This window comes from Rhinolophus hipposideros (genome assembly GCF_964194185.1).
Source record: "Rhinolophus hipposideros genome assembly, chromosome: 16".
In the NCBI taxonomy this organism is placed as follows: domain Eukaryota; kingdom Metazoa; phylum Chordata; class Mammalia; order Chiroptera; family Rhinolophidae; genus Rhinolophus; species Rhinolophus hipposideros.
In genome coordinates this window covers 50,573,308-50,601,160 of record NC_138062.1, presented here as the reverse complement: position 1 = coordinate 50,601,160, position 27,853 = coordinate 50,573,308, and the positions used below count along the sequence as shown (strand labels likewise).

The window sequence follows — 27,853 nt, the reverse complement described above, 5'->3', positions numbered from 1 at the left end:
GCTGCCGCAGGCACTAGTCAGGGGGTGTCCTGAACCCCGCTCGACGCCCATGGGCACCTGCGTAGGCACAGCCTTGCTGAGGAGCACTTTGGTGGTATCTGGAAGAGATACTCCACAGCTGGCTGGTCCCTCAGGGACACATCCTGGGACATTCTCCTCTGTGGGTGCAGGAGCCAGCGTGGCAATCACAGCGTTATTTCCGATGGCAAAAAGCTAGCCCAGAATGAGCAAATAAATGGGGTTAAATGGTAAATAAGTAAATAGCGTGTCACTTACCACCCACACGCGAGGCTCCCCCTTCCCGCCTTTGGCTGGCACGCCCTACATGTTGTTCCATGATCACTGTCGTGGCCTCCCCCTCCTGATCTTGAAGACGGTGACACTCAGCATCTGAGGCCTTAGCCAGCCGTGGAGTGGAGCCCCCAGCACACACGACAGACCACAGGGCACAGGAGAGAGAAACCTTAGGATTTGGGGGCAGTGCACACGGAGCAGGACATGGCCCACTCCAACTGATGTCCCCAAAGGTACAAGTGTGTACGCACAGGGTCTCAGGAAAGACACACAATGAGCCAGTAATGGGAACTCCCCTGTGGAAAGAACTGGGAGCCTCACCCACTGTGTAAACCCTTCTGTGCAGTTTTCCAGAAAATCATAGTATGAATGAACAATTCAAACAATTACATTTTTTAAAAAAGTTTATTCATGACTTTATCCCCAAATCTGTCAAAATAACCTCAACCCTGTTTTTGGTTCATGGTGAACAGGGTGGGGATCAGAGCCTAAAAAAACAGACATGGACAGGAGGAAAAGTCATTTTAATTTTTATTAAATATACTCTCTTGGCACAAATCTTTAAAATATATAAACATTATATATAAACAAAGTGTCTTCATGGCATCAAAATAACTCCAGACCAGGACAGGCAGCCGGTGGGGAGTGACCGCGGAGGATGCCGGCCCCGCTGTGTGTGGGGCTGGGGAGTGGGGTGGAGCTGCTGAGGCCCCCTGGGCTTGGAGCCACCTTGGGGACGCACACTAGGACCAGCAGGACCTGGGGTACCCTCCCCCTCCTGCCCAGCCTGCAGCTCAGAGGAGGGTGCTGCCCAACCAGCCACCAGTTTCACCTGCCCAGCTGCTCTCTCCCCCCTGGGGCCTTTGGATCCTCATACTGTCTCCCTGTTGGGGGCGCCCCTGCCTCTCCTGAGCACTGGGCAAGGCTGGGAGAGGAGGTGAGACACTTACCCAACAGGACAGCCGTCACAGGCTGCTTGGGCCCCTGGGGACAAGAGTATGGGGATGAGGTTGGGGCTGGCGGGTTGACACATGCAAGGAAGGACACGCACAGGTCCCGGGCAAGAACAGACACAGGGCAGAACAAAGGGAAGAAATCAAAGTCACAACCGGAAATGCGTGTGGGACAAGCACACAAATCATTTCACACATGGTGGGGCTGAGTCAACCTCGTCCTGGAACCAGATTGGGGCAGTCAGGGTTTACGGTGACTAGACGCAAGGTTGGACAAATTGAAAAAAACAAAAAGTCAAGAAACTCCAAACATCATTAGGAAACAGGTGTTTCTGAGTCCCTGTGACACCAGAGGGACCTGGAAACTTCTCCAGGAGCCCAACTCTCTGGGGGTGTCCTGGGGTGCCCCGACTCTTCCGAGCTTCCCATCCCAGGCCATACACTGTCTCGGGAGCTCCCATGTGGGGAGGGTCAGGGCTGCCAACCACCTCTATGCACTCTATTCATGGAAATCAGACAACCCCGTGGGCCTTAAATTGCGCCATGTCCTGGTCAAATGCCCACTCAGGTGGGAAGCCAAGGACGTGTCAGATGCTACCGGTGCCCCCAGGAGCCTCTGTGCCTGTGGGCAGAGGTCAGGGCCTGAGGCCCAGCCTCCAAGGCGGCTGCTGTGGGGAAGATTGGCTCTGGGGCCCCACTGTGAGGTGGAGTCAGGATTGGGTAAGAATCTCAGAGGGGGCTGTTCCCCAGCAGAAAGATCTGGGGACGGAGGAGTTGTGTCACCTGGGAAGTAAAGGCAGGGCAGGGGTGGCGCTGCTGAGAGGCTGTATTTGTAGCCACAGCTGAACAGGAGACTGGTCCCAACGCGGACGGAGGCCAGGCCTCTCCCGCACTGTCTGGCGCCCCCCGGGCGGGCGCAGCACAGACCCAGGGCAGGGGCAGGTGGAGTCTGGCTCTGAGCCCAGTAGGGACAGGGTCACTGAGCCCGGAGCTGGTCCAAGGGCACAGAGCGCCAGGAGGCGGTGCTGGTTACTCCGGCGTCAGGGCGGCTGGGGGCGGGGGTCCCTCGGGGAGGCAGCGCCAAGCCCAGGGAGGAGGGCAGAGAGGAGGCGGGCCAACCGGTCCCAACACTGCACTTCAGTGGCCTCTGGCCTTCCTCTCGGACCCAGACCCCCGCCCGCCTGCTTGTTCCACGAGGCTCTCCCACGTGGCTCCGGGGCAGAACCAGGCCACTTGGATCCTGGAGCCCCAAGCCTTTGGGGGTGGGGGGTGCTCCGCGTGTTCCGGCTCGGCCCCCGGTCCTGACAGGAGCGAGCGGGGCCCTAGCTCTGCAGGCGTCGTAGCAGGATCTGCATGAGGTCGAAGGTGGTGAAGCTGATGCCCACGGCGATGGGGCCCTTGAGCCAGTTCATGCTCAGGCCCTTGTAGAGGCCGCGCACGGCGCCCTCTTCCTGCACGATGGTGCGCAGCGTGCAGGCGATGGAGGCGCGCGGGTGGCCCGTGACGCCGGCCGTCTGCATGCGCCGCCGCACCACGTCCAGCGGGTACGAGGCAGACTGCCCGATGAGGCCGGCGCAGGCCCCGAACAGCATCCGCTCAAAGGGGTAGGGCTGCCGGTGGCCACTGTACTCTGCGGGGAGGCCAGGAGGGGCCGTGAGGGCGCCGTGGGGCGCACCCCACACCGCGATGCGCCCCAGCACCCGCAGGCGCACCCGCACACCCACGCACGCCCGTACTGGCGCCCCTGCGTTTCGGAACCTGATTAGGTCCCCTGAGCCTTCCCACCCGATCATTAAAAAAAACAACCTTATTTTTGAGAAATAAAATTTTTTTTTAAAAGACAGAAAGGCACAAAGAATCTTATAACCAGGTCCAAAGACCCAGAAGAAGCTCCCATTGAAGGGCTGCCCACGGCGCCCGCTCCTCCCACCGCCGCCACCACAACCCCCGGCGCCCGGTGCCGGTGCTGACCACCCAGCGCGGCCTCCTGCGCCCAGCGGGACTGAGGACGTAACTGATCAACAGGGGTTCTCTAAACGTGTTGTAAATGTAAAGCCAGGAATTAAAAGTGGGGAGACACCGCCAATGTGGTTCACTCACAAGAAGGTGCCCCTGGATGTCCACCGACCCCAGATCCGCCAGCAGCCTGAATGCTCCTCACCCCCCGCACCTCAGGCCCACCCACCGCTCCAAGGACGCGACAGGGCCACGACCTGGGCGGTTGGGGGGGGGACTCCACCCAAGCTGAGGCAGAGCTGCACTACCCTCCAGATACGGGAGGTGACTCCACTCGTTACCGTACTTTTTATAAGCAGGAAACAAAGAGGAGTCATTGTTCCCTGCCACGTATAGGTGCCCAAGTATTTCCCACCATGGAGCGGCTACGCAGGCACTTGGGGAGGTGGTGGTAGTGTTCTCTATACTTTTTGAAGCTCTCGAAATCCCCAAAACACAAGAGGGCACTAGCCCTAGGTCTAGGTTCTACCTGTAGGCTTTTCGCAGGTGCCTGTGGTCGCACAAGTGGCGGCCAACGCTCTGGGCAACACACTGGACTTGACAAGGTTGCTCTTAGAGCAGGGCATTAGGGCGCGTTGAGCCCGGGTGCCACAGGGGTGGACTGCTCTCATGGGCCTTCTCTTGATTTGGACCCCGAGCCCCCAGACTGTCTGACCCAGGGGGTCCTAATACCCGGTCTCCTGGTCTGTGTGACCTGCGGGTGCTGCGCCCCACCCACCCCAACTCACCTCTGTGCAGGCTCTTGAGTGTCTCGTAGGTAAAGAAGCTCAGCCCGGCGTAGGGGACGACCCCCAGCACGGTGGGCGTGAAGCCGTGGTACAGGGTCTTCAGCCCCTCCTCCCGGGAGATGCGGATGAAAACGTGGAAAATGTTGCTGTACCTGCCAGGACGAGCGACGGGAGGGTAGGCTGAGGCCGCGCGGCACAGGGCGGAGCCGCGAGCCCTAACTCCCTAACCCTAGGTGCCTCTGCGGGGGGAGGGCCAGCCTGCATGCTGACGCTGTCCTTCTTTAGGAACATAAATAACCACCTCGCGAGGGCTTTGGCATTGCAGGGGGAAGTGGGTGCCCAAGGCCATGCTCCGATTCATCACTGGGATCATCCGGTGCTCAGCCCTCGTCTTTCCTGCCTGTGGATTTTTAAGGCATCTGTGTCCAATTGAAAATGAAGACTAGATTTTCCGGAAGCAGAACTGACCCCCAGGCTTAGAGAACTTTCTGGAACTGCTGCAGAATCGCATGCCTGGTCTGCCCTGTTGTACCACGTGGGGCCCACGGGGCGGTGTTGACACTACAGCTTCCCCTGCGCCCTGGGGGCAGAGGCCCAGACTCAAACCCCGGGGCCAGATGGAGGGATCCGACCTGGGGGCCCCACGAGACACAGAGCCCCTGGTGCTAGTGAAGGGCACCGCAGAAAGGACTCACATTTCCTTCGGGGTCACGGCCATGCGCGCTCGGACCAGGTCCAGGGGGTAGGTAAGCGACGCGGCTGTGGTTCCAGCGAGCGCCCCCGCGAGGAGGCGGGGCCCAGGGGGCAGGGCTCTGAAAGGGCAGAAGGGGCCAGAAGACACAGTGAGACCCCAAGGCCTGAAAAAGGGAGGCCCAGCCTAAGACCCACAGGTCTCAGTGTGTGTGTGGGGGGGACGGAGGACAGGTGGGCTGGCTTTCCGGTGGCCACACTGGTGGGGTCTCTTGATGGGCGTCGCTTTGCGATTCCATGAATGAATGATGGGGACCTTCCCTCCTCGCCCTCCTGGGACCTGGGCTCTGATGTGGTGAGGTGCGGAAGTGAGATGGGGTAGCAGGGGGACTGGAGAGAGGTGAGAGTGTTTTGGGGCGCAGGGCAGGGCCTCACTCTCCACGGAAGCCATAGTAGCGTCCCAGGACACGCTTGTACTCCTCATGAGCGCTGAACTGGATGGCGGCGTAGGGCACGACGCGTACCATGGTGGCTGAGTTCCCACGCCACAGGCTCAGGAAGCCTTCGTGGAGGTAGGTAAAGTAGAGCAGCCGGAAGGCCTCCTGGCGGGGGAGGGGCAACGTCAACACCCCCACCTGCCCGCTCCCCACTCCGCCTGCCCCGGCTCCTGGCCCCTCCCCAACACCCCGCCTCATTTTGTCCAGCAGGAAGGCCAGGTTTGCAGAGCAGGTTCAGAGCCCTGCACAGAAAGTGTTTTGTCGGCGTTTGTCTGGCAGTCTAGCTTTCAAAAACATTTTTTCTTTATTAAGTAAGCCTGCTCAGTGCTTAAAAATAAATCAAATATGAAAATGTGGTTTCAGAGCATAAAGTCCCATCGCCACCACCCAGGGCGCACTGCTTCAAGGCGGATCTCAGGGTGCCAGGACAGGTGGTCCCAGACCTGGGGCCTGGCACGGAAGGCCTTGGGGGAACCCAAAGAGGAAAGCACCTTGAAAAGCATCTCCCCACTCCCCCAGGCCTCTACCACCTTCTGCCAGCCCAGGGGGGCAGCTGGTGACAGCCCCAGAGCCAGGGATTGGTGACCTGGTGGCTCACCTTGGCGGAAAATCTTTTTGAAGACACTGGAAGAAAACAAAAGCACAACATAGACTATTAGATGTGAAGGACAGGACCCCCCAATCCGTGTGACCCCCACTGCAGGAGTCTGATCTGACCTGGGGAATGATAGCAGCCCTAGAATGCTCTCCCCCAAGGGCTGAGGGGCTAGCACCCTGAGCGGGAACACTCCTCCAGGCAACCTCCTCACCCCTGGGCCTGGGGCCCCTCTGCATGCCACGTGTCCCCAGGAAGGGGGGCTGAGCTGCCATCTGACCCCCAGGACAGTGAGGGTCTCTGCAGGGGCCTGTGGTACGAGGCACCTCTGAAGGGTCGACACTTGGCACTCCCACCCCGGCGGGACTCCAGCCAGACCCCTGTGAGGAAGGATCACAGCTGCCAGCCATGTGGGCACCAGCCCAGGGGCTCCAGCTCCCCCAGGACAAGGCCACAGCGGTCTCTGTCTGGGGTCTGCCCTCTCTTCCTGATGGCCCAGCACGTAGCCCCAGCCTGCCTCTCCCACCCTCCTTGGCTGCCCGGCTCACTCCCCTGCTCCTTGATGTACTGTCACCAGGGGCTGGAGCCACGGTGGCCACACGGATCAAGAAACAGGCCATGGTGGGTCTCGGGCCAGCAGCCTCTGCACCCTCACGTCCTGAGCCTCTGCTGTGCTCCCCGGCGGCCCTGCATCGTCACCTGTGTGGCTGTGTGCCCACGTACTGCCTTCAGAGTTACATGCAGGGTGCTACACTGCATTTGCCAGGTAACAACGCAGCGGACATGGGGACGGACACGGGGGACCTCAGGCGAGGGCCTGCCCTTCCCACAGCCCTCAGGGAGGCGGCTGATGTTACTGTCCTTGTTGTATGGATGAGGAAACTGAGGGGGACCACCTTGAGGAATTGGGGAGGGCCTCTCCTGTCAAAGAGCTGATGGGCAGGGGTCCTGTGCTGTGACCATCCGCTGCCCAGTGCCAAGCAGCGACCGGTCACTGTGTGCAGGATGGAAAGGCCTCATCTCCAGGAGACCCTGGGCCTACTTAACCCTAGGAGGGAGGTGGGTGGTTTCTTGAACTGTGTCCCCCCAAAAGACATGTCCGTGCCCTGACCTCCCCCCCATCCTGTGACTGACCTTAATCAGAAACACGGTCTTTGCAGATGTCATTACATTAAACCAAGGCTGTACTGTAGTGGGGTCGGCCCTAATCTAATGACGGGTGTCCTTGTAAGAGGAGAGGATAAAAGCATTGGGGGGAAGGCAGAGATTGGGGTGATGCCGTCACAAGCCAAGGACGCCTGGAGTTGGAAAAGGCAGGAAGTCTCTTCGAGAGCCCCCAGAAGGACCCCACCCTGCTAGCACCTTGATTTCAGACTTCTGGAACTGTGAGAGAACACGTTCCTATTCGAAGCCGCCTGGTTTGCGACAGCCGCCCCAAGATACTAACAGCTTTTAAGTGGAGTTAAGGAGGATTTTAAAAACCAATCTACAGTGCAGTTTAGGGGGCCCTGGAGGAGGAGGGTGATTGCCTGGCAGCATCCTTGCACAGGACAGACTGACAGACAGCATTTACCTTGGAATATGATTTTGGTTCGGTCCAGGGGAGCTACTGCTGTTTTGGCAAGAGCGCCGGCCACAGCCCCGGACAGGAGGGAGTTGAGAACTTGCCTGTGATCGCTCTGCAAGAAACACACCATTACATGGTCTATCGTCAGGGAGGGCGGGGAGGGGTCTGCCCCCCTGGGGACCATGTCCTGTGAGCACTCTGGCCCCTGGCCCCAAAACCGCTCGCTCACAGCCCAGCAAGGCCTCAACACTTAAGCTGCTGTCATCTCTTGGCCCTGGACCAGGGTGGGGGTTGATAAGAGAGTGAAGAAAGGTGCTCCTCCGTGACAGGTGTACGCACACAGGAGAGGGACCTGTGAGCACGCCCGTGCGGAGGCCGGGTACTTGCCTTTGAAGGGACGGCTGAGGGCAGGACGGTCTCGGCATTCTCATGCAATCGCACTGCACCTTCCTTCACACCATTACCCATTCCAGGCTGCGGGGGATGGTGCAGATTTGGTCCTGGGGGGCAGAGGGGGTAGGAGTCCAGGTGAGAAGGGGCCTCCCCCACCCGCCCTGTCCCCTAGTCACTGAGCCGGGGTGAGTTTCCTAACTTGGCGTCTGTCTCCCTGCAGGGAAAGGACGCTGCACCAGTATCCAGAGGCCACAGTCCCTGCGCTGACGCCTTCATCGTTTACAAAAGCCTTTTTATTTTTTTTTAAAGATTTTTATTGGGGAAGGGGAACAGGACTTTATTGGGGAACAGTGTGTACTTCCAGGACTTTTCCAAGTCAAGTTGTTGTCCTTTCAGTCTTAGTTGTGGAGGGCGCAGCTCAGCTCCAGGTCCATCGCCATTGCTAGTTGCAGGGGGCGCAGCCCACCATCCCTTGCGGGAGTCGAGTTGTGGAACCAGCAACCTTGAGGTTGAAAGGACGCGCTCCAACCAACTGAGCCATCTGACCACCCGGGAGCTGAGTGGCAGCTCATGACTTCATTCTAGTTGCGGAGGGCACAGCTCGCTGGCCCATGTGGGAATCAAACCGGCAGCCCCATTGCCCAGAGCTTGGGCTCTAACCAACTAAGCCACCTGTCCACCCCTACAAAAGCCTTTTTATTTGATTGTCACAAATAGGCCTCTCAGTCATCAGCTTTTTAAACCTAGTACCGACGAGGTAGGTGGGCTCAGAGAGGTTAAGCCACCCCAATGAGATCACACAGCAGAAGGGCCGGGACATGGTGGGCTGCGAGGCATGGAGGCTGGAGGGCCCCGAGTGCCCTCAGCCAAACACCCACTGGATTCAAGCCAGCTTGGACCCAAGCCTCTGTCCACAGAAACAATTTTGAAAATTAATCTTTTTCTTACTGTGCGGCTGCCTGCTCTTTACAGCCGAGCTTACGGCAAGGGCCCTAATACTTGATGATTCCTCACTGGAAAGCTACATTTATCATCTGAGTGGAAGCGCACGCGAAGCTCAGCAAACCGCAGTGAGGGGCAGAAGGAAGGGCGAAGGACACACGTCACCCTGATGCCCCATGCACTGGTGTTCTTTGAGGTCTCAGTTCCCACACTTTAAAAGTATCCAATAAATCACATGATGCAGATGTACCCCGAGCAGGCCGTCCTCCGGGCCCCACAGCAGTGCCAGTGCAGAAGGTTCCAGAAAGCACCAGCAGGGTCCCACTCCATTGGCCCTCTGTTGCAGTTTTCTTCTCAAACAAGGCCCCTGGCTCTGGGGAAAACAGCTGCTTCCAGGAAAGGTAGGGATGAGCCCAGAGCAGCCTGAGGTGCCAAGGAGAAACCAAAACTCAGGGGTGTGACAATGAAACATGGGACGCAGGCCCAGAGTCAAAGACCTCCCGGTGGCCAAAGCTGGAACAGTGTGAGCCACAAAATCAATAAAACAGCACTGGATTTTAATCCAAAGAATAAAATATCCGTGAGTCCACACTAAAATAAACGAATGATTGAATAAATAAATGGGGGAGAAGAGACAAATCTTCCATCAGAAGAATCCCAAATAATTGGTGCAAATGCTCTGCCCTGGAGGAAGGGAAGTGGGCTCCTCACCCTTAGGTGTGAGCTGTCAATGGTGACTTCCTCGCGCAGAGGACAGCCAGGAAAGAGGGAAGAGAAGCTTCAGAGTGGGGCCGCCTGACAGACACCATCTCAGCGGGTGAGCAAGGTCAGCATCAGTGATAAGGCATGTGGATGGCATGTGCCCTGGTCACAGTGGGATGAAAAGGGCACTTCCCGTGTGGGGCTCTCCTCCCCAAACCCGTCACCCCAGTCCAACCATGAGAGAAACACCACACAAACCCCACTTGAGGGCATCCTACAAAACACCCCACCAGTTCTCAACACTGTCAAGGTCATCAGACCAAGAAAGTCTGAGAAACCGTCTCAGCCCAGAGGTGCCTACACTACACTAAGGAGACGTGATGACTAAATGTTGTGTGAGATGCTGGTACAGAAGAAGGACATTAGGGGAAAAGAAGAAATCTGAATAAACTATGGCCTTTCATTAATAACAATGTATCAGTATTTTGGGGGGGGGGAAATGGAGCCACTTAAAATGGAGCAGGAGCTGATATCCAAGAAGAACCGCCCTGCGCGTCTTATGTCTCAAACCTTTGGAAGGTTAAAACAGGGCAAAATAATCCTTGGACTGGGCCTAAAGAAACATTGTGTCCCAAACAATTACTTGCAAGGGTAACAAGGAAGCCAACTGGTGACTAACAGACTGAAAATTAAAAACATTGTTTAGAACTAGTGTCACTAGTTAGCTTATCTGCACCAACAGAGATGCCTTCCTTCTGTTGATGTAATTGTTCTTCCCTTTCTCATAAATACCCCCGGCCTTTGTCTCCTAATTGGAACTCCATTTGGGTTTCTGCCCGAATCAGTGCTTCTCCAAGAGCTATTCTTTTTGATCTCAAATAAATGCTTGTTGCCTCTCTCATTTTGGCCTTTCATTTTTAGGTTAACAATGTGTTCATAAGTTGTGACAAATCCACCATATTAACGTAAGACATTAAAAAGGAAGAAACTGGGTATGTGGGGTGGAGGGGCTGTGTTATCCTCGCAATTTTTCTGTAAATCCAAAACTGTTCACAAAGAGAAACCAGGCCCTAACAGTGTTTTCAAGCTAATTGCTGGGGTGCCAGCCTGTGGAATGCGCTGAGGCTGTCACCCCCACTCCCAGCACCTCCGGCTGTGGCTCATGCCCCCCCAACACTCTGGCCCCGGGGATCGTCCTTGCATCTGGAAGCGGATGGTGCTGAGTCTCGTGGGGGTGTTGAACATGAACACATTCTGAAAAACCACCTCCTGGAGAAAGGACCAAGCCCTCTGCACACCCGCCGTGGGTGAGGTGCCCATGGCCAGATGTGCGCCCCAGCTCCGGCTCCAAGCTCCCCAGGTTGCAGTTTTGTGATAAACTGCAGGTGCTCACAGGCTCAGACCCGGGGCTGCTCATGGAGCCCCCTGGACCTTACGAGGGCCTGCTCTGGATCTCAGGGCCGACAGCTCAAATGGGGCCTCAGTGTGGTGGGAACAGACAGAACACACGCATCTGCAGGGGCACACCTCAGAGGGTGTCACTGCAGGTGACAGGGTCAAGGCCAGTCACGGGGAAGCCCTGGCAGGGGGCTGAATGGTGGCCGCCAAAAGACACGTCCTTCCAGAATCTGTGAATGGGATGTTATTTGGAAAAGGGCCTTCGCAGATGTAATTAAGGTAAAGATCTCGAGATGAGATCATCCTGGATTGAGGACAAGTGATCTGATAAGAGACAGACGGAAAAGGAGAGACAGACAGGGAGAAAGAAGGCCCTGTGAAGACAGGCAGCGGCTGGAGAGGTGTCTTCATTAGCCAAGAACGCCTGGGGCCACCAGAAGCTGGAAGAGACAAGGAACGGTCACCCCTCCCCTAGAGCCTCTGGAGGGAGTGGGCCCCACACCTTAATTTCAGCCATCTGACCTCCAAAACTAGGCAGATAAATCTCTGTTGTCATAAGCCACCCAGTTCATGGTGATTTGTTATGGCAGCCAGTGGAAACTAAGCCAGGGCCCTTTTTAGGGGAGAACCTGGGGGGCACCAGGGCCCCCCCCACATGTCCCCCCATCCCCAGTGCCTTTCCCTGGTCAGACAGCCTTCCACTGCACTCAGGGACCCCTCCATGCTCCCCACTGAGCCTCTCCCCGCAACTGGCACCCAAAATCCAGGTGCCAGAGCTGCCTGCTCCTGTTCCCACTTCAGCTCCTGCAGCACCTGCTACCCTCCGTCTCTCTGAAGCTAGAGGTGGAGACTCTGCACCGAGGCAGGCAACTGAATGAGGTTTCTCAGCGTTCTTCTGTTTCTGTTGCACCTTGTTCCTTCCTTTGTTGCTAGTAATACCGAATTTCTTTCTTATTAGAAAACTGTTCATGTTTATTAGCTAACCAGTTATTTAAGAAATCTTTTTAACTGTAACCCACAATAAGAAATACATTTTACATCATACACTTATGCTCACTCACACTCGTGCATGCAGGCCCTAAGGGAAACGAACGTTTTCGGAGGTAAAAGATAGCTCTTTCAAAGTGCAATTTGCTCTGCAATCTTCCTTCCCCTTCCCTCTATCTAATTTCAGTACAGCTGATCACAATCAACTAAATTAATTTCATGACTAAGGAGCCTCAACCAACACACTCAAACCCCTGCAATACAGGCTGCGGTTTATGAGGTGATCTTTATTGTTAAAAAAAAAAAAAAAAGACACAGCAAGCTCAAACTGGAGTCACCTGTGCTAAGCCCCAAATCACCAAACTGAGACCTAATATCTAACTTAATTACAGTTTCAGCCTCTCCCAGGAGTGGACTCTTACACCAGTAAATCTGGAATCACCTGGTCAGCAGTAGTGAGGTCCTCTGCCTGACAGACCCCTGCTGTCCCCTAGAAGAAGGTGACCTTGCCACAAAAAATCCTGTCTTTGCTATTAATATTAACCTCCTTCTGCTTTTGAAAGTCTTACTTTTCACGGCTCCTCGGAGCTCCTTTCTGTCTGTTAGATGCGATGCTGCCCAATTCATGAATCACTGAATAAAGCCAAGACGATCTTTAACACACACACAAAAAAAACTTAGCTGAATTTTGTTTTCTAACGTTATATATTTTATATTATTTATGAACATATGGGTACACACAAACACACACACACATTTTAAGCTCTACCCTCAGAGTTTTATCTGAATTTCTTTTTAAGGTAGTAATGCAAAATGTCCTTTAGGTGAATTTAAGTGAGAAGAAAACACCATAAAATGAATCCTAGAATGGGGGTGCAGCCTGTAGAACTGGGGGCGGAGGTCCCCAGGGATCTTGGAGGAACCGGGCTCAGGAGTCGCCCTTGGGCCTCTGGCCACAGCAGAAAGATGCTGTCTGGGGTCACGAGTGCCCTGTGGTCTGAGGTTCAGAAAGGCGAGGGGGCAAAGCAAGTCACAAGCTGCCCTGGGGGGCAAGGGTGAGATGGGGCGGCCACTCGCTCAGGTGTGACACTGTTGCTCCTTGACAAGCAATTGCACACCTGGCCAGAACTTTTAGGAAGAGGCCAAACCCAAAGGGTACCTTGGAGGCATCGTTTTGGGGAGGAAAGACAGACAGTGGGTTTTGCTTTAAAACCCACACTTGGCCTTCTCAAAACGTAAGTCACTCACAAGCTCAAAGATGTATTTAGATACAATTGCATCTGGGCGGGGAGAGATGGATCACTAGATGAGGCCAGTTGTAAATGTTTGCTCCGAAAAAACAATCTTTGACTCATACAATTCAATACCAAAAAAATCAACCTGATTTTAAAATGGGCAGCGGATCTGAATAGACATGTTCCCAAAGGAGACACACAAACGGCCACCAGGAGCACGAGGAGATGCTCAACATCCCTAATCATCAGGGAAATGCGAAGCAATATCCCAGTGATCGTACGTCAATAAAACAGCATCAGACCACAGTGAGAGATCCCCTCACACTTGTTAAAATGGCTCTTATCAAAAAGAAAAGAAATAACAAGTGTTGGTGACGATGTGGAGTAAAGGGAACCCTCGTGCACTGTTGGTGGGATTGTAAACTGGTGCAGCCCCTGTGGAAAGCAGTGTGGACATTTCTCAAAAAATTAAAAATAGAACCACCATATGACTCAGCAATTCCACTCCTGGGAATTTACCTGAAGGAAACAAAAACACTATCTCAAAAAGATACCTGCACGTCCTGTTCACTGCGGCATCATTCACGATACTTAAGTCACAGCAGTGACCTCGGGGTCCGTGGATAAATGGACTTTTTAAATGCCCTTGGCCTTTGGGCCTCTGGGCCTCTGGGCCTCTGAGCCGCGGCCCTCCTAACCCTGTGCAGTGGGCTTTCTCTTCTCATAACGGTCTGGAGCCACTGCTTTCTGCTCGGGACCACTTCTACCTCTTTGAAGTGTCCTTTTTCTTCTAATAAACGGCTCTTTCTTCACTTTAAAATAAAATAAAATAAAAAGTGACACATATACAATAGAATATTATTCAGTCTTAAAAAAGAAGGAAATCTTGCCATTTGCGACATGAATGGACATAATCAGACAAGGAAACACAAATGCTATATGAGCTCACTTATATGTGGAATCTAAACAAAACAAAACAAAAAACTAAAACACGCTCATGGAGAACAGAGCGGGGGCTGCCGGAGGAGTGGGAGGGGGAGGGGATGGGTGAAACGGGTGACGGCATCAAAAGGCACGAACTCCCACTTACAGACTAAGTTCTGGGGCTGTCATGTACAGTGTGGTGACATAGTGGTGCCCTGTGGCTCTTCCTCCAGGAGAGAAGCTGTTTTAAAGTTTAAGTGCATATTCAGAGTGGAAGCTGTGTGACCTCTGAAGTGAGCCACCTTCCTGGTCTCGGGTGGCTCATGGCCACATGGAGAAACGTGGGGGAACTGGATTTATGTGAGGAGTTGGGGGCGGTGTCTGGGATTGTTCCTTAAAAATACCTTCAGCACAAGAAAAAACAAATTGTAACTATGTGTGTCTGGTAACGTATGTTAAAAAGACCCACTGTAATGATCATTTCGCAATATGCACAAATAGCGACTCACGTTGCACACCTGAAACTAACATGTTATATGTCAATTATACCTCAATAAAAAATGCAAAAAAAACCCCCCAAAAAACCTTAAAAAGCACCTTTCAGGTAAGAAAGACAACATACACAGGCACAAAAGCCAGACCATGTATGGCGGGGGACTCTGACAGGCCCCTTCTGTAGCAACCAGCCAAGGACCACCCACAACTCCTGTAACAATCAGCCTTAAACAGTTGGAACTTGGTTGGTGATAGTTTTGCTCCTGTTTCCAACTCAGGACCAACCAGAGAACGCCAAATATACCCCTTGACCAATCACACAGGCTTCTCCATGCCAATAGCCTCCAGTGGAGCCCCTGGGCCTTCCCTGCCCCACCATAAGGCCCTCTCTCCCCAGTCTGCCAAGTGCAGGGGTGGCAGCTTGCCTCCTGGCTGTAGCAAGCTCTGAATAACAGGTTCTGTTCTCAGTTGGGTGGTCTTCCTTTATTTCTACAGGTAACTGAATAAATCGGGGAATCCTATGGAAGCATGTGGCGCAGGAGGCCTGACTGGGAAGGACATGACATCGCTTCTGCAGGATTCCTGCCAAAGACTCACTGCCTCAGTCTATTCACGAGGAAACATTGGACAGACCACAGCGAGGGACGCCCTACACATGACCGAGCAGTTGTCAGCACAGTGGTGAAGGCTGAGGAAGGACCGAGAAACCATCACAGACCGGAGGAGACTAAGGAGACAGCGGACTGAGTGCCATGTGCGAGCCTGGACCAGAATGGGGGCCTTGGGGCAGAAACTGCGGAAATGTGGATTTGGTCTGGAGACGCGTTCAGAGCATTGCATCAGAGCACCTTTTCTGGGTTAGATAACTTGTGACACAGAGACTAACTCTGGGGGCGGCTGGGTGAAGGTTATACAGGGACTGTTGTTATTTTTAAGTCTAAAATTATTTCAAAATAACAAGCTGGAAAAAATAAATGACTTGAGAAATCCAAGAGCTTCTGGGACGTGCCAAAGCTTTCAAAGGAACACCTTTCGGATGTCTGTGGCGATCAAGGGGTGGCCTGGGGGCTCCCCTCTGTCCCGTCTATGTCTCCCGGCCAGGGGCTCAGGGTTGTGGGCCGGGGAAAGGTGCAAGCAGCCAGGGGAGCCCTGTGTGAGGGGTGCACGCTGCCTGGTTTGTGGGGTGACCAGTGTTCTTCCTGGCAGGTGCACCGTGATCCTGGCCCGTCCTTGGAGCGGCTGCCAGGGGTCAGCAAACGTGGGGCCTGCCTCTGGTGAAGGCACACTTCACACAGCGGCACAGTGGCGGCTCTTGTTTATTCAATCCCTTTGCCTCCATGTTCTCTGATCAGGCCAGCCCTAACCAACGAGTCCCGAGGCTGCTTCCCAGATGGCGGCGCTGGGGCAGCGCAAGGCCTTGCTGAGCGTCCCTGGCCGAGACCGCTGTGGTCATCACCCCCGCCACTACCAACCGAGTGTTGCTGGCTTATCTCCCCACTTTGCTGAGGAGACATGGAGAAGTTTGACCAGACCAAGGGCCGAGGGAACCTCAGCCTTGACACAAAAACCAAACCAAGCTCCAAAGCCATGGCCACGTCCTTCTCTATGGAGCCCAGCCCCCAGGCAGCCTCAACATCATTCCATTCTGGTTCTCCTTCACCGGAAGGAGCTACAGGACAGGGAAAGCAGGCGCGAGGGTCAGGCCACACTCTGAGGTCCCCTACGGGCCCTGGCAGAGCCAAAAGATCCCAGCAGCTAAAGGAGCTGAGCTGCGTGAGCTTAAGGGGCGGACGAGAAGGTGTGCCTGTGGGCGCTGGGCCCCTGATTGTGTAGACAGACAAGGCAGTGCAGGCCCCGGCGCTGCCAGTGCAGGGCGGGTGGGTCGTGCTCCTGCCCTGCGGCCTGGCATTGCTGCCCCCGCCCCTTCCCTCCACACCCAGGCTCCTTCAGAGAGAGGTGAAGATGCTGCCACGCTGCCTTCGAAGGTGGATTCCGGAAGTGCCCCGGGCCGTAACAGGAGGCGCCTCTAGAAGCCGGAGAAGGCAGGTCACAGGCTGTTTCGTGGAGTCTCCAGGAGGAGCACGGCCCTGCACACCCATTTTAGGTTCTGGTTTCCAGAACTGAAAGCATATCCACCTGTGTTGCTCTCAGCCTTTGCTGAGGCGGAGTGGCAGTCTGTCGTACAGCAGCCCCAGGACGTGGACACCGGCTGTCACAAGGCAGAGGTGCAGCTCGTGGGGGTGGAGGCGCTGTGGACAGCTCAGGCAGGGGAGTGACAGGGAGGCTGATTCCAGGCCAGCGTAATCCAGTGAGAGGAGACGCCAGCACAGCCAGGAATGCTCACTGCCCGGTGAGAAGGGTCATTCGGTCTCGCGCTCAACCCCGCTGGCCCCGGGAGCGTAGCAGGGAACAGGCACAGAGTGTGCTCTCACGCAGTGACACCTCTATGACGGAGCAGACAGGGAGGTGGTGACCAGGGGATGGGCGCCCAGACTCAAGACCGGGTGGTTGGGCCAGATTCTCTGAGGGGCGGTGTTGGAGCCACGGCCACAATAAACAGGGAACAGGTAGGAGGAGGTTTGGCCATTGCTGCATTCCAGGCGGTGAGACAGGAAGTCCAAAGGCCCTGGGACAGGAACTAGCCGGGCCCGGGACAGAGTGTGGGTTGACGGAGCCAGGGGTCACTCTGGGCTGCCATGGGGGAGGGGTGCAGCGAGGCAGGGAGGCCCCGACAGGACACCTGTGGGGTCACTCAGGGGAGAGGGTGGGGGTCTCATGGAGAGAAGCGGCGGGATTCAGGAGCTCGCCCAAGCTCTGAGGAGACCTGGGGGGGGCTATTTTCTGGGAGGGGAGGCTCAGGTAGCACCGATGTAGGGGGAGAAGGCGGCTGTGTGAGGGCCCATCCTTGGCAGCCTTCTCATCCACATCCCTGCAAGGAAAGCAGGATCTTTGCCCCTCTCCCCCAACTTCCCAAATGGGAACAGGTTGTCAGGACTTGTGGTACCACCTGGTTCCATCACACCACCAGGGAGGATGTGAGCGTAAAACATACAAAGCACCTAAGTTTAATGAATACCACTCTGCAAACCACCCGTGGGGGTTCTGGTTTGGGTGTAGCTTCCCTCCACCACTCAGCCCTGCTTCGTCACCCCCTGCTGGGTGGGTCACAATAGCCATCCCTGTGGTTCCTCCTGGGTCCAGTGGGGGAAGGCCACACCCTGAACCCCCCAGTCACTGGCTGAAGAGGACGGCAGAGGCACAGGTCAGGGCCGGCTTTGCCCTTCACCAGGTGAGAGCCCTTCCCCTGGGGGCCTCGTGCACCAGCTGGAGTGAGGGAGCCGAACATAGGACCATTCGCCTAACTCATCCTGCCACGGGCTTCCTACAGCTGCCCAGAGAACCCCGAGTCCTCCTACACAGGGAATGCAGGCCGGGCAGCGGCCGTGCCAATCAATCTGCGGGCTCCTCAACTAGTTGAAAATGGAGTTACCGCCCGACCCAGGGATCCCACTCCCCGGCACACACCAGCAGTGCAGACGGGCGTTCTAACAAATCTCCGTACACCAGGTTCGTGACAGCACGAGTCACGATCGCCCAGAGGTGGAAAACGGCACAAATGTCCATCGGGGACAAACAGATAAATAAAATGTGGTCCATCCATACAGTGGAATATTACTCGGCCATAATTAAGAGTGAAGTAGGGACGCGTGCCGAATGGGGATGAACCTCAAAAACAGCGCACTGAGTGCAAGAAGCCGGACATGAAAGACCGTGCCAAATGACCCCGTCCGGGGGAAATCCACGCACAGTAACACAATGTAGCCCACCCACACAGTGGACTGTTACTCAGTTTTAGAAAGGAAGGACACGGACACCTGCTACACCACGGATGAACCGCAAGGACATTACGCGGAGTGAAATAAGCCAGACACAAAGGGACAGACACTGCCCGGTTCTGCTTCTCTGAGGTCCCGAGAGGGGTCAGACGCAGAGAGACAGAATGTGGGCGGGGGCGCCAGGGGCGGGGGCTGGCGGAGGGGAGTTAATGGTTCATGGGGACAGAGTTTCAGTTTTACAAGGTGAAAAAGCTCTGGAGGTGGATGGTGTGACGCTTGTACAACAATGTGAATGTACTTAACGCCACTGAGCTCTGCGCTTTAAAATGGTTAAGGTGGTAAATTTTATATTGTATATATTTTGTCACAATGAAAACAATTCAAGGACAGACAAAACTCGTCAGCAGATGAGAAGGGGGCAACCTTTGGGGGTATGGGTTACCCCACTCTGGAAGGGCTGTGGAGGAGCCAGCGTGGGTTTGAAACACTATCCTGATCTGGTTACACGGGGGACGCAGGTATAAAAATTCCTTGAGCTGTACACTCAAGGGTTATTCGCTTTATGGTACATTATACTGCAATAAAGAAACTTTAAGCAGTAAAAACAAAAGCACCCAGCCCTGCCCAGCCCACTGTCCCTGAGGGGTCCTACCTCTCAGGGGACTCTAATGGCACCAGAGGGACAACGTGCCCCACTAGATGTAACTTCTTCACCTGTAGAGAATGCCTACTGATGACAACTAAAGGTCTGGAAGGAGTTGAAACTAGAAGGGGGCCACCCTTAGAGTGGCTGTCCAGCCCACTTCTGGAAACAGCAGCTTGGGCAGCTCCCCTGCCCGCCCTCTGTCACTTGGACTCCAGGGTGACAGGTCATGAGCTCACACTCCTGGGTTTCGGGGACCCAAAGGCTGAGACTTTTGAGAGGGGCCCCTGGGCCAGAGAAGTCTTCTTTCCCCAGGGAGGGGAAGTGGGTCAGCCCAAGGACAGGGACCCAGAGCCAAGGGCAGCGGGGGAGGCGATGTCTGCAGATGGGGGTGAGGGGGGTGTCCAGGGACCCAGCGTTTGGGAGGAACCCGCACTTTTCCACCCTGGAGCTCACGAAGCCCCCATGCAATTCAGCCAGTTTGGGATGGGTTTCCAGCCGCTGCAGAGCCCTGACCTGTATAGCTCCCTTCCCTCCTGCAGCCCTGGACTGTATTTCCAACCCAGGAGGCCCAGCCTCAGCATGCTCTCTAGAGGCACCTTTAACAAGCACCAGGACCTGGGACTCAGGTGTCTCCCTCCCAGCCACGGGGTGAGAACTAGGGGCCAAGTGCAGTGGGGCCTCTGCCTCACCACCTGCCATAGGTGGGTGGCATTCGCAGACCAACTCCAGTGAACAAACACTCATCTTTCACACAGTATTTCTGACCTGGCAATCTTTCCATTTGTCAAACAAAAAGACAAAGTGAAGCAGGGTGAAGGCGGGGGTTCCACTTTGGCAATATAACTTACTGAACAGCACTGTCTAGCAACGGTGAACCTGGGAGTCTCAGGATCTTAGGGAGCCCTGCCTGGGAGCCCCAGTGGCAGCCGCCCTAAGACACACACGCAGACACACACAAGCACACACGAGCACTCACACATGCACACACACTCGTGCCTGTTTCCCTTGGCAGCTCCCTGCCCAGGGTGGAGGCATGGCCTTGCGCTCCACCCTGTGGGGCATGTTTGCACAAATGGGGGCAGTTTCTCCGTCGATGGAGTTTACAAACAGCCAGGGAACAGATACCTTAATGCCTTGGTAAACGGAAGCCAATTACCATCCTATCTGCCTGCTGATAAAGGTCTTTCCCTTTTCCAGTTAATGGGCTTTAACATCTGCCTAAGAGAGCAGAGCTCTTATATAACGGCTGCTGCCTGTTAACCCCGAGCCGGCCGGCGGCAATGCGCTTCTACCTGCTACGTGCACTTCTGTGTGTGCCTTTCACACAAACTCTGGTCACTACAACCCTGTGCTGCAGTCTTTATGGGTCAGACACACAGGCATCTACGTCCTGAAAGATCCAGAACATTCTATGTATGGTTAGTCACTGTCCTCAGTCCTGTCGCCAGCGGCACTTGGAGTAACCTAAAACAACTGGGGCACTCAATGGTACTCTCTAAGAGGATGCACTTGTGTAATGGCCAAACCCCAAAAGCCTTGTGTTCCTGCCACATGGAGCCCAGCACGGAGCTCACACCTACTCAATTATTTGCTGGATGAGTGAACTAATTCCCTGGACACGCCAAGTTCTGCTTTGGCTGCACTCCCTTCATGCCTGACAAACTCCTCTGCATCCTACAAAGCCCATCCTAAATGCCCTGGCCTCACCTCCCCAAAGTTAGCTGTTCTCTTCACTGAACACTGGAGGGGCCACTTTTCATTTGCCTCCCCCGCGAGGGTTGGGGTCCTGGTAAGGCAAGGGCCTGGGTCACACTCAGTGTCCACGACTACCTAGCAAGGAGGCAGAGGCACACACGTGTAGATAGGTGCTTTTGCTATTCATCTTCCTGCCCTTCAGGAACGGTACCTCTTTAATCCCCGCCTCATTCCCCAAGCAGAAGCGTGCATGGGCTCTCAGCCACACCACGCGACTGCTATGGGAAGATGGGGTCCAGCATGTGACCTTGGACGTGGCCCTAAACCTCTCTGGGCCTTAGTTTCTCATCTGTCGCTATCTTCCCAGGCTGGTGCTGCTCAAGCAGGTGACCGCGTTGGTAAGTACTGTTCTGCCTAATGAGGACTCAGACAGGGCTGGGAGGGAGCCCACCATCACCATCTGGTCTGAGCAAGCCTTCCCAGCTCCCAGATCTCACCATTCAGCTCACCCCCCCCCATGTCAGGACCTCCAAAAGGGCTCAGCACTGGTCCCTGGAGTCCAGACCCCTCCTCTCTCCCTCCTCCAGGTTCACCTCCCCAAAGTGCTGAACACACGTGGATAGCAGTGCCTCACTGCCCATCACATGGTGGTTATTTAGGAAGCGCCTGCTCCCCATCAAGCCGTCCTCCACCCACCATCCTCACTGCCCAGCACTACAGCGGTACAATCTCTGACTCACGTGATAGGCTGTCATTTGGCTCTGACCAATGGGTTCCAAGAAAACGGGTCCGTGAGCAGCCCCCAAACCTGCCTGTTCTTCAAGGCCTGGCTCTTACGCACCCTTCACCAGCTTCAGGCTAGACCAGCCACAGCGAAGGCCTGACCAGCAATGGGTAGTATCTTCCCATCATGCTGCAAGAGTACCACCCCATCCCCCTCCTCCTTCCGGACCACAGGGACCTGCCAACAGGGGATTGGGAGGGTCTTGTATATTCCCCCAACTCTGAGCTAGTACGCAGGTGTCTGCAGGCACACCTATCTCAGAATCTCTGGGGACACGTGTGCAGGACTCCTGAGCCCCTACCCCAGACTAAAGCCAGAGTCACTAGAGTGAGGCCTGAGAATCAGCGCTTTAGACAGGATGAGGGGTGACACACTGTGCTGACAAATACCGCAGACCTGGTGCATCTTGGGTCGGCGTGGCTGTAATGAATATTTAATTGAAACATACATAATCACTTTTCTGACTCATCCCATGGCAAGACATAGGGCCTGGAGAGGGAGGAATGGCTCCAACATCTGTCGGGAGCTCTGTGGGGGTACATTTCATCATGGAAACCTCGAAACCTCTTGCAAGGCTGGTCTCCTGTCCAGGTCACCATCTCACAGCTGGGAAGGCACAGGCCAGAGAAGCTATGCGCCCAGGCCTGCTGACTGCGCTGGCCCATAGCAGCCTGGATTTGAGCCCTCTGACTGTGTTTCCCCGAAAATCAGACCTAGCTGGACCGTCAGCTCTAATGCGTCTTTTGGAGCAAAAATTAATATAATACCGGGTCTTATATAAGACTGGGTCTTATGTTAATTTTTGCTCCAAAAGCTGCATTACAGCTGATGGTCCCGGTAGGCCTTATTTTCTGGGAAACACGGCATCTACTGGCTTGTCTCTCACCAGAACCATGGACCCCCTCAGGACCCTCTCTCGCTCCCCTGCCCCTCCACCTCTTTTGAGCCCCACATGTCCAGGCACAGTCATTCCCTCTGCTCACAATGCTTTGCCACTGAGAAAATTCCCTGATGGCTTCAGATCTCAGGGAGCCTTCCTGAACCCCTGAATTACCACCCCAGTCTCTGATCAGGACCAATCAATTACAGTGCCCCAAACACTTGGTGAGGGTCTGATCCATGTCCGCATTTCTCTGGCCTTCTCAGCCCCAGTATTTCTGCTTCCTCTGCACCTGTCCCTGGTCCCGGCACACAAATATTTATGGGTTGTGGAATGAGACTTCGAGTTTGTTCCACTCCTGGAGGCCATACCAGAGGTGGTGTTCCAGGACAATTTACAAACATTGGTGTGTAACAGCAATTGAAAGCATGGTGCTACAGCAACTTGTTTGGATTCAGACCGACCTGCCCCTTTCTCAGCTCCCCCATGTTCTCCTTGTGTGTCTTTGGACAAAGGCCACCTCAAGCCTTGGTCTCTCTTCTGTAAAACTGGGACTAGGACCAAGCTCACAGCCCAGTAAGCATTTGCCAAGGGGTGGCAAAGAGCAAAACTGAGAAGTGCATGTTCATATGTCCGAATCCTTGCTAGTTCTGGGCAGATGCCTCTACCTGAGGGCAGGGAGGCAGGGGATTGAGGGAGCCCACAGAAGCCACCCACATGGGCCATCTGGAGGGGCTGGGAAATGTGCTCCAACCATGCTGGTCTCGTTTTGCCCAAAAGAGCAGAGGCAGCTGAACAAGCACTTCCTCGAATAAAACCCCTTACCGCTGGTTTCATAGCGGTAAGGGTTACACAGGGTCCCCCAAAGTTCATGTCCACCCAGAAACTTAGAAGGTGACCTTATTTGGAAATAGTTCTTTGCAGGTGTAATTAGTTAAGAATACTGGGTTTAGGATAGGCCCTAAACCCAATCACTGGTGTCCTTCGTAGAAGACACGAACATGCCATGTGGAGATAGAGGCCGAGATCAGGGCGATAGGGCTGCAAGCCAAGGAACCCGAGGGTTGCCAGCAGCTACTGTAAGCCAGGAGAGAGGCGTGAGATGGATTCTGTCTCCCGGCCCTGCTAGGAACCAACCCTGCTGTCTTAGTCTGTTCCGGCTGACATAACAGAATAGCACAGACAGGGGAATTATAAACTACAGAAACGTATGTGTCACAGTTCTGGAGGCTGAAGTCTAAGATCAAGGATCTGATGGTCTGCGTCTGTCTTCTCACCCTGTTCTCACATGGTGTAAGGGTCTAGGGCACTCCCTGGGTCTCTTTTATAAGGGCACGAATCCCATTTGTGAGGGCTGTGCCCTCAGGACCTAATCACCTCCCAAAGGCTCCACCTGCTGATACCATCATACTGGGGTTTAGGTTTCAACATATGAATTTTAAGGGGGGGACACAAACGTTCCGTCTTTAGCACCTGTCAACCCCTTGATTTGGGCCTTCTGGCCTCCACAACTATGGCAGAATACATTTCTCTTTTCAGCCACCCAGTTTGTGGTGACTTGTGACAGCTGCCCCAGAAAACTAACATGGCAGGAGTCTGAGATCAAACCTCCCAGGGCCAGTCCATCACTTGGCTGGTAACCTGTCGCTGAGGTCACTGCTCTCCTCTCCAGACCTCCAGGGCACTCTGCTGGCAGAGCTTCAGCAGAAAACCTGGCTTCTGCTGAACTTTACTGAGACCCTGGAATCGAAGCACTCAGCCGCAGCAAAAGGTACTCAGTGAAGAAAAGAAACGTATTTTAAAAATAGCACAGTGGGGCAGCCGGATGGCTCAGTCAGTTAGAGCTCAAGCTCTTAACAACAAGGTTGCCAGTTTGATTCCCACATGGGCCAGTGAGCTGCGCCCTCCACAACTCGACTGAAGACAACGGCTTGAGCTTGGAGCTGAGCTTGAGTGATTGGAGCAAGGTGCTCATGACACCAAGGTCGCCGGTTCGAGTCCCATGTGGGCCAGTGAACTGTGCCTTTCAAGTAGATTGAAAACGACTTGACTTGGAGCTAAGCTGTGCCCCCCACAACTTGATTAAAAACAAACAAACAAAAAAAAACGACATGGAGCTGATAGGTCCTGGAAAAACACAATTCCCCAGTATTCCCCAATTGAAAAAAAAAAAAGGCAAGCACAGTGACCAGGAAGGAGCTGCCCGGGGCAACACTAATTCTTGAGCTTGGTGTTAGTTTTACTATTCCTTCTACTTCGGTCCTTTTCATGTGTACATTACATACCTTTTTGTTAAGCAGTAATAAAATCCAACAAGCCCAAATAAACCCCAAGAAGCTAATAGCTCTGATCATCACAGTATTCCTCTAACGCCTAACTGCCAAAATAGAAAAGACCGAAAAACGGGACGACACTTGGGAAATGGCCTGACCTCAGTTGTTTGATGCCCACCTGGCATCAATGGGGAATCACCAACCACTGAGAGAATGTGGAGACAGATTCCCAAATAGATTTAACATCTGACTTCTCTCGATCTCATCCTTCACCCTCGTTCTTTTGCAGGATCCAAGTCGGGGGGCGGGGTGGGGGGAATTTAGCAACAGCTAACCAGTTCTTCAGCCAATTTTTCTTGTCAAGGTAGCTCGTGCCAACATCTCAGGACATGCCCTCCTACGACTCTGGGCGATGTCCCCACAAACCCAAGGTTGCCTTCAGAACTTTGCAGAGGAGGGACTCAAATATTTCTTGGATTGAGCTTTAGTCTGACCTTGGAAGAGAAACAGAAATCTAATGTTTAATCACCACCACATGAGCCAGAAGCCCTAGGAGATGGAGAGGAAGCGTGGAAGCGACATTCAAAAGGATCTCTTGGGCTTTTTTTTTTTTTTTTAACCTATCAGATTGGAGAGACCAGAACACCTGATAAAAGCTGTCCTGGCGGCTGTGGGAGGAAAGAAGCATTCCAAGTCCACAGCTGAGAGACTGCACAACCTCTCTGGAAGAACAGTAACCATTTGAATGGACGTGACCCTTGGCCTGGCCAACCCTAGGAATTCTCTGTATTGGTTGTAAACTCTATGAAGCTCCGCACAACATTCACTACATATTTGCTCATGCATGAGTCTATCTATTCAGGGCAGCTTGGTTTGTAAAAGAAAATATGAGCGACAACTTCAACAGCTATCAGTTAGAGGCTGGGTATATACAATCAACATACCTGTTAGAGAAAATCTGACAGAAATTTACCAGTGACTTAAAATGGGTGGGGGGATTAACTCCCTCCCCAAAGGCATAAACTATTTCTGGAAGGACACAAAAGAAATTATTAACCGTGGTGCCTCCAGAGAGGGACGGGATGCAGGTTCGGGGAGACCTGTCTGTTTTTTTGCATGGCTGTTACAATTGTTTGAGGGGTTTTTTTTTTTACCATGTACATCAATTACCTTGTCAAAGTCTATATATTTGCTTATGTATATGTATAAAATATATGTGTACATATGTATATATATGCATATTTTACACATGTATATATAAAATGCATGTACAGTACATGTATATATAAATGTGTGTATATGCTTATCTGTGTATAACAACTACATATATGCATACACACATACACAAATACACACACATACACACATTTTAAATTACTCCTTTTGTATTTGAACAGAAAACCCCAATGGCTTCAGTATCCATAGGAAAAGCTGAAGGTGACATGACCCTCTGGAACATTCCAGTACCATCTTTGCGGGAAAGACAGGAGGGGGCAGAGGGTAAGAGGCACTATGCAAGCCATACAGGAAGTGGCACGTTATTGCTTTTTTAACTACAAAGTCACCAGTCGCCTTCTGTGCTACACACTTGCAAATCATACTCCTGGGAACTTGAAAAGTTCCAGAAAAACCATTATCCCCAGCACTGACACCAGGCTCCAGTTTTGCAGTTTAGCTCTAAGTGGCTGTAACATTAGCTCCCTCACTCTGAAGAGTGTTTCCTTACTCTCTTGGTTCATTGGCTCCAAGGGCCCAAGGAGCTCCAGAGGGTAAGGAAGGGGCCTCAGTCTGTAAGAGTGGGAGCCAGAAGCCTGGCAACTCCCTTCCAGGTGACCCTGCCAGCGGCAGCACCCCGGATGTTGAAGCCCTACTCCCCAGCACCCTCACCCCGGCCCCCAACCCCAGGGCTCCAAGACATGCTCCAGCAGCCATTGCCCTTCCAGCTCAGTCTTTCCAGACCCAGTCAAAGTCATGATGTCTAAGGAACAGCTGCAGGAAGGGTGGGGATCCCCTCTCCAGCCAATCCCTCAGAGATAAACACAACAGATGGGAACAAATGGGGGAGCTCCACAGAGAAGGGTCAGTAATGCTCAGGGAGAGGTGGGCTCTGTTTCCTCAGCTCAAGTCACTTTAGGTTTATTGCTGAGAAAATGGAGATAATTCAGATTTTGTCTGGGATGGGATTATTCTACGCCCAGGTATCACTTTAATGACCGTCATAAATGAAAAGATGACATCTGGGTGAGCTTCTCTTTGGAGGGGAGGGTGATCCTGAAATAGTGAGGTTTGGAATATTGGGGAACCTAGGGGGGTTTGAGGATTACAGAGAGGGGCACAAACACAGGTGCACGTGGAAGAAAGTATGAGCCAGTGCACTGACTGGGGTGTGAGTGAGGAGGCGCTTGCAGGGGTACAGGGCAGGTAGGGGTGGGGGAGTACCTGAGGGTCCTGACCCAAATTGCTGAAAGGAGGGGCATACCCCCGGATATGAGCAAAGTCAGTGAAGAAACACCAATAGGCTCAGATGTGAGTGGGGCACCATGAGTTTGGGGTCACAGGCCCAGGTGTTGGTGTGGGGGTGTCGGCCCAATTGTGGAGGTGCAGGGGATTGCAGGGGGAGACTGCTCCGGGTGTGAGATGTCACCCAAAGGGACGGTATCAGGGAGTGTGGGGGATGTCCATGAGTGGGGGCGCGGTGTCAGGTGTGTGAGCGGTACATTCATTAGAGGCACAGACTCAGGTGTGGGAAGGGGTGCAGACCCAACTTTGTGGGGCGGTGCCCTCCCTCCCCGGGGCTGTGGGGATGTCAGTGAGGCGGTCTCAGGTGTACGAGGGAGGGTCAAGGAGAAAGGACGCGGTGTCAGGTGCGTGGGCGCCGACGGTGAGGGGCTCAGATCCGGCTGCGGGAGCCCCCAAGGGACATTAGACATGGGGTGTGGGGGTCGGGGGGGGGCTTTGACCTCTCCCTGCTCCCGCGACGCTGTCACGCTCCGCCTCGTCCACCAGCGCCCCAGGACCTATGACAGGGCCGTGCCGCGCCCTGGCTCGGTCCGAGGGGCACTGGCCCCCCTACGCCTGCGCCGCCCCGCGCCCCCCGCGCTCGCTCACCGGCTGGGACGAGTCTCCGTCACCGCCGCCGCCGCCACCGCCGCCACCGCCGCCACCACCACCACCGCCTCCAGCCTCCGCGGCCCCGCCTCGCGCACTTCCAGAGTGAGCAGCGGGAGGGGTCCGTGATGCGCTCCAATTGGTTGCGCGATGGCCAATCAGCGCTGAAGACGGCAAGGATTGGTGAGCACAAAGCAGACAGGCAGCACCTGAAG

At 54.3% G+C, this 27,853-nt stretch overlaps 1 protein-coding gene across 2 annotated transcripts; it reads right to left on the bottom strand.

Moving 5' to 3' along the window:
• Positions 1-807: 807 nt before the first annotated feature.
• Positions 808-27,749, bottom strand: SLC25A42 (solute carrier family 25 member 42). 2 transcript variants are annotated; one of them, XR_013995186.1, is made up of 9 exons: positions 27,639-27,730; positions 7,728-7,840; positions 7,347-7,452; positions 5,777-5,802; positions 5,117-5,283; positions 4,687-4,803; positions 3,992-4,143; positions 2,031-2,877; positions 808-1,310 (listed from the first exon to the last, which is right to left on the bottom strand). XR_013995186.1 is itself a non-coding variant. In XM_081077324.1 (8 exons), exons 2-8 carry the CDS (start codon positions 7,806-7,808, stop codon positions 2,570-2,572), a joined length of 957 nt encoding a protein of 318 aa, XP_080933450.1. In that variant the 5' UTR covers positions 7,809-7,840; positions 27,639-27,749; the 3' UTR covers positions 808-2,569. The 2 variants fall into 2 exon arrangements, 1 of the variants encoding a protein (XP_080933450.1); XM_081077324.1 differs by having other exon boundaries at positions 808-2,877; positions 27,639-27,749.
• Between the last annotated feature and the right edge of the window lie 104 nt (positions 27,750-27,853).